General features: G+C 39.1%; 1 protein-coding gene across 7 annotated transcripts in view; it reads right to left on the bottom strand.

The window, feature by feature from the left end:
• NVL (nuclear VCP-like) overlaps positions 1-7125 on the bottom strand; it is a 76611-nt gene that overhangs the window by 43189 nt on the left and 26297 nt on the right. For all 7 annotated transcript variants that reach the window (XR_003096161.1, XM_025215136.1, XM_025215137.1 and 4 more), the window contains 4 exons: positions 6784-6888; positions 5807-5869; positions 4270-4389; positions 806-905 (listed from right to left, as the gene is read on the bottom strand). Coding sequence is in view for 6 of the 7 variants with exons in the window: in XM_025215136.1 (XP_025070921.1) it covers positions 806-905; positions 4270-4389; positions 5807-5869; positions 6784-6888 (388 nt within the window). In the remaining variant the exon portion in view is untranslated. The remainder of the gene's footprint in view (positions 1-805; positions 906-4269; positions 4390-5806; positions 5870-6783; positions 6889-7125) is intronic.

The raw sequence follows: 7125 nt of genomic DNA, 5'->3' as shown, positions 1-7125 counted from the left end.
GTGTTCAGCAGAAGATTTTTAGGGAAGCAGAGAAGTGCTAGAGAAAGGTGTATGAGAAGTTAAATGCAAATCATTAACTTTTTTGCTAATGATCTAGCAGCTAAAACTACACCGATGAACAGCAAGCAAAGCAACCAAAAATGAACATGTAACACCTCATTTTCAGATTTATTTTGAAATTCCAAGGGTTTAATCCAAAACCAGTGAAGTCAATGGAATCTTTTCATGAATTTATGCCAATCAGCTCCCAGCTGACCTCAAGTTACTTCACTTCACACCCTGTCAATTATGAGAAACTGGAATACACTTTACATGCTTGCTGTATGCCAGAGCCTTACTCTGAAGTGACTATACACTTTGAATATACAGAAATTTTGCCCAAATGTCATCTGAACTTACTTGAATATTGGAGATGCAAAAGAACAGAAACAACACATCATATTTGCTTTACAAGTTGTAGTTAAATAGTTTAACCATCAAATCCGGTCATGCAAATAAAAGGTAACTTTTAAGTAGCCTTGACAGAGAAAAGACATTTTGACTTCTTTATGAAACAGTTTATTTGAATTTAAACATTCCCTACAGTATTTGCAAACACTCTATTACTATGCTAGAACTGTTCCATTGTCCAAGATGAGAGAAAAATAAAGGTCATGTAAACATGAATGAAGAGCTGAATTTTAAAAGATCTCTCAGTTATAAGCTGAGATTCCTTAGTAACACGAAGTATAGGTGGTTGTTTTTAAATATATTCCTAAGCTTGAGTCTAAGTAAAAGAAGATTTCACTGGTTTTTGGGTTCTTACCTGGCCTGTTGGTGGCAGCCATAATGAAAACCTGTTGACGATTTTCCAGACCATCCATCTCAGTTAATAACTGGTTCACCACACGAACACTAGCACCTGCCTTTAAAACAGTAATGCATTCTCAGTTAAATTGGGAAAACAACTGTCAATCATTTGGGTATGAACTCCCCCCCCGCAACCCACAGCATTTATTACCCCCCTTGATCGCTACTCAAAGATCACCTTCCTCTCTCTGCACCCTGATCAAACTTCATTCTTGACCACTGCCATTGGCTTCTCGTTCACTAACCCCAACTTCATGTATTGAGGCCATATTTATACTGGCACAGCTTTCTTAATAGTCTGTGACAAGTGCAGAGACTCATATTTCTGGGAAACATTCCAGCTACTTGAACCATTTGCAATCCTGTGTTTGGCTTGCCTACTTATTACCTTTTAATTCATAAATAAATGATAGAAACTCGCCCAAGCTTTGCGGACCCTGACCAGTCATTTAAACATTCAAACTGAATAAAATCCCATTCACTGGCCTTATCTACTGAGCAGCAACTTATAATTATATTTTAACAATCCCAATACAGATGCATCCTACAAAGGTAAGCAACTGGATTGTTCTGAACTCCACTGTAAAGGTGTCCACTTATCATAGGCTTTATAGTTCCAAGATCTGTGTGTCAGATTCCAGAGAGCACACATCAGCCTTGTTTAACATTTAAAAGAGTGAAATCCTACTGAAATTTGTGGCTTGCAAGAGTCAGGTTGCCAGCCCATAAAGATGTGCTGTTGGATTAGCCAAATTCTTGACAAAGAAATGAGCTGGCAAGAACACAATTACAAATGAGAGACTGCTTGACAGTTTAGCACATGCCTTTGTTGCTTTGTTAAAAGTTATATATTTATTCTGTAATTAAATATAAATAATTGAACAACCTCTTCAGATTCAACTGCTAATCAGATCAAATAGTGGAGATGTACACACGTTACCGTAAACGTGACTAGATCACACAGAAGATCGTATGAATCCCAACTATGCACCATAAGGATCATAACTCTGATACATTGTCAATTCAGTGCAGTATTTACAGGACAAGCCGTTTTTATTGTGATACTGAGGTAACAGTGCAGCAATAAAGTCTGCTTCATCACTACATTAACTCCAGTTTTAAGCCTGTATAACTTAACCAGCATTAATGACTCTATACCACTGTAAAATTGGAGTAATCAAATGGTTAGTCATAGCTTCACTTTTGAAATTGGATTACTGGCCCCAAATTCTTGCTCTATAGCAGGGCTATCCAACTTCTGAGCATCCAGGGGCTGCATGGTCCCTGGGTCATATAGCAATGCCCCCCTCCCTTGCCACTCCTCCACTGGGATGTGCAGTAGGTGCACACATGGTTGAGCTACACCACATCACACGGGTCCCCTGCCCAAAGTTCCCTGGGTCCTGCAAACTGCACTGCCCTGTCCCACCCCTGGAAGCTGGAAGAGGTGGAAGAAGCCTGAAGTCCCTTGCAGCAAAGTAATGAAGGGGACTGGTGATCAAACTGGGAGCTTGGGGGCTGTAAGCTAATTCCTTGTGGGCCATATGCAACATTCACAGGGTACAGAGCTCATCAGCCAGGGTGGACTTTACAGAAGTAGAGGTTTCTGTATATTGTGAAGGTGATAAGGCTGTGCTTCAGACAGTTATTCAAACTCCTACCTCTCTTATTGCAGATACTGCAACTGCCCCCAAAGCCCCCTACTTGCAGTTTACAAATAATGTGAAAGCATGCCTGACATGCCTAACAAGAGGGTGTTTGAAGAATTCTTGGCAGTGGCACAGATTTTTTTTTTTTTTTTTTTTTAAAAAGGTGGCAGGTCTGAACACCAAAGCTTAGTCTTAGAATCAAGAGTCAAGTGAAGTGTAGAAGCAGCAGCAGAAATCCACTCTGTGAGGTGTGGGGCAATGCAGAACCCAGTGCAAGGTAGTGGTACAGGGTGCCAAGGGACCCAGGGCACAGTGGGACACAGTGACAGGGGCAAGCACTGGGGGAAGGGTAGGTGCAAGGGTTGAGGGGGGATGGGACAAAGGACCAGGGACAAGCTGCCTCCCCCTTGCCACTGCTTTACCTGCTGCAGCATTGGGAGGGGGGAAAATGGACAAATCTGAGATTTTGAGATGAACATCCAATAATTATATTCTACACATGGAGAATTACAACATATTTATAGTTTTCTATGTATAGAATCTAATTTAGGGGGGTTATCTTCAATTGGAAGTCATCTTGGATTCAGATAAATATGGTAGGTGACCTTATTTCTTTATTTCATTTTTTTAAGAGAAGAACTAACTCATTTAATCTCTTATAAAATAATATATATTTTGGGTCATTTGTTGAGCTTCTAGATTTCTAACCACAAAGAAAAGATCATTAGGATAACTCTTAGTCCTAGTTTGTGCGTAAATTCAGTTTAGAGAACAACAAAAGTAATTTGGCACCTTGAACTTAAAATCACATTTAAATTTGATTGTAAAATACTGGGATAGTGTTTGAACTATATGGGCTAGATCAATGGTGCTTGACCTTTCTGATCTTTGCAGCTCCTGGAGCTGCAGAATCAATGTTGCCACCTCTCTCCTGCCACCAAGTTTCCAAACCCATAGAAAGCCCCATGGGTCAGATGACTGGATTACCTTACTTTGCAGGCTGGATCCAGCCCACAGCCTATATTGGGTACTATTGGGCAAGATTATCATATGATGTTAATAACTGCGCTGAATTGCACCCAATTTTATTATGGCTTTACATTGACAAGAACTGTTATAGCCACCATACACATGATTAATGTAGAGGAGTTTTCCATACCCAGGGGCCCTTTTGATTATACACATGAGCACAGACATTTGTAGAGGCCAAAATCATACCCAATTACAAACTTAGTACTAGTATTTCTATCTTTTGGTTCAAGTTTGTGACAATTTTGCACTAGGACTATTGTTTTTAGGAGATGGAAGATTTACATGGCACCTGTGAGTGAAGGGGCCAGTGGGAAGAGAAAATATTTAGAAGTTTAAATGCAAGCATACTTAAAACTCATATCTGAATAACGAGGAAGTGTGATGTGCACAACTCAACATGCTCAAAGAGGATATCAAAATGAAGAAACATCACCAAACATCCCCAGAGGTGCAGAACAGACTTGATCACCATAGACATATTTAAACTGTCTGTCCTTCACCAAAAGTCAGATGGTCAAAAGGCAACATCTGGGAGTGATGTTACTCTAAACAGCCTTAATGCATGTGACTGCAGTGACCATGGAACATATGTTAGTCTTCCAGCTTCTAGAAGAGAGTACACCATAGAAGAAGTCCTTACCAAGGCTACAATCCAGGCCACATTATGTGTCCAACAGTAGCAGGACACAAAAGAAAGATCTGATTAAAGTAACTTGTGGGATTATGATTTCAGGCTTACCTCGCGATCTGACCTCCGGGGACACAATGCATCCACTTCATCAAAAAATATAACACAAGGAGCAGAATTCCTGGCCCTCTGAAATACCTGACGTACAGCACGCTCACTTTCACCGACATACTGAAATAATACAGCAACACGGTGGGAACAATCCAAGATATCAAACTTTTGCTTCATAATCCAATTTAACCCATAATTGGTGGTGCCTGCCAAGGCCAAAGGATCACATACTTTTATTTACTCCATTTAATTCTGCCAAGTTTATCATCAATTTAAACCCATAGTTTTTATTTTGGAGGGGGAAAAGGGCAAATTTGGATGCATGTGTCACTACCCAGTTCACAACTGTTAAGTTGTTGCATGCAGCGCAGTGTCAGTGCCAAATTGGTAAGGCTCTACCTTTTAGGGGAATTAATATCTGCCACCATACTGACAAAGAGAGTTAACAGTTATATTCCTCTCCATGACCTTAGTTAAGCTTTTTAAATATCCGAGGCACCCACAGATTCACATCTGCAGAAGCTCATAAACAGAACTATGTAGAAAGAATTGAAATAAAGAGTTTCTTCCCTCAGAAAGTCATTACACAAGGGAAAAAGCCTCACTTGATTTGCAAATGGAAAATTTTGTCACCCCACAGACAGCATTCATTTACCATTAATGTGCTTTGTCTCTCTATTCTCAGAGTCCAGAAATCGGTTCCCTTTGAATTTAAGGAGGCAGGGATCTGCACTAACTAAAAAAATGGATCAAATCCATTTTTTTTGGCTTCAGTTTCACCCATTTACTAAAACAGGTAAGTGATATGCTCCAATCTGAATCTGAGCAGCAGAAGTAAAATCATTTTGATCACCTTGCACATTTCTTAAACTGTAAAAAGGTGTGGGAAAATATCAAAGTGTAATAAAAATGATATTTTTAAGTCGAGGACTTACCTTAAATCATAACACTTATCACTTGTGACTGATCACAATAAATGACTTTTAAACATTCTGAAGAGTAGCATCTTTTCTGAGGTTTAGACCCTGATAAAGTCGATGGAAAACTTTAGCAAAATCTAACCCCAAACTTAAATCACCTAAAGTTAATTTAGAGTTGTTTTAGGTACCTGATTTGATTTTCAGAGGTGCCAAGTCCTGAAGCCATCACTATTTGAAAATTTTAATTTGACTTGAAAATGTTGCCCTTTGTCCTCACAGCACACACTAACAACGAGGCAAACAGCTAGTTACTTCAAAAGTCTTACTATGCAAATCAAGCAATCCCCACAGTCTCTAATCCTTAAAAGAGGATTACCACTTTAAGAGAGGATGCACCACAAGAGGCAGATTGAACTGGGTAAGATCTATGCCACCTAAATGCATCCTTTGAGAGCAACCTGGCTGCTATAAGAGCTATTACAATTAAGATGATATTACATGATGTATTCTTGTTGCACAAAACACCAGCTTAGTGATCATCAGGATTCAATTGCCTCAAACTGCACAAAGAACTCAGTCAAAATAGTAAAGGTCAAGGTATAATGATCAACACTTACCATATTTAACAGTTCTGGACCTTTCACAGAGATGAAGTTCAGCCCAGACTCATTTGCCACAGCCTATCCAGAAAATAAAAAAAAAAATCCACTATCACACACTGATAATATTAGGCTTCCATTCACCAGACTTCCTGAAGCATCATTTTAAGAGCATTATCTATTTTCTTTTCTTGAAAACTCTGGCAAGATTCCAGATGCACTATGAAAAAGGTCATTTTCTTTTCTATTCATTGATTTATGAAGAACTCAAAAGAAAAGATTATTTATCAAACCCCTCTCAAAATATATGAAGCTCTTTAGGAGCCCAGACCCATGCCCAGATACTAATTCATTCATTCAACACTGCTTCCCACAGCTTTTTTTTAACTGAGGTCCTGTTCCAGAAATGCTTTTAAAAGCAACTCTAAATGACTAGTGCACATTACAGAGAAATGTCATCACATAAACAGTCCTTAAAGACCAAACACAAGAGTTGGTCTAGAAATTCAAGGAAATATGCAAGTTAAGGAGGAAAGCAATAAGTGCATTGTTCCAGGAGCATTGGGAATAAATGGTAAAGTGGACCTGGTCTTTAGTGGACAACTACAGCTTTTAATTACAGTAGACAACTTCAAAGTGATAGATCTGTAGAAAGGAGCCATTTCCTTTTCACCACTTTATTATTTTTCAACCTATTGCATTCTTTCTGACTTTACCTTTCTTCCTTCTCACCTCACATGAAACGGAACTATTTTACTGGGAAATCAATTAACTTCAAAAGACTTTTTTTAAATTTAATTTTTAATTTTTTTTTTTAACTCAAGCTCCTGCTAAAAGCAGTATGAGGGCTTGACTCCTATTGCCATCACCCCAATGAAGCAATCTACCATTGGATGTCACCAAGTCATTCTTATGAAAGAAATCTGACTTCTTCCTTAGGGTACTCTACTACCTCCCAGTATTCACATGAAGCATACACAGTAGGCAATTCCTACCTTGGCCAGTAATGTTTTTCCACATCCAGGAGGCCCCGCAAGTAGTACACCAGCTGGAGCAGTCAGGCCAAGAGCCCTGAACTGCTCTGGATTCCGAACAGGTGCCTATGATAAAAACCCAAACAATTAACAGTGACTGAAGCATTGATCTTAAAGTTTCAACAAGGTGCAACTAAAGCTGAAGCCAAAACAAAAAGGTACAAAGAACTTTCCACCTGAGCTGAACCAGCAACTGTATGGGTATATTCAGACCAAACAACTAGATGGGCACTTTCTTGCTTGTGGTAGCAAATGGCTTTCACATACAGCTTAACTGAAGAAAATGAGAGTAGAGCTTTCTTA

This window comes from Alligator sinensis, unplaced genomic scaffold (assembly GCF_000455745.1).
Source record: "Alligator sinensis unplaced genomic scaffold, ASM45574v1 scaffold753_1, whole genome shotgun sequence".
Lineage (NCBI taxonomy): Eukaryota > Metazoa > Chordata > Crocodylia > Alligatoridae > Alligator > Alligator sinensis.
This window is presented reverse-complemented; position numbering and strand designations above follow the sequence as displayed.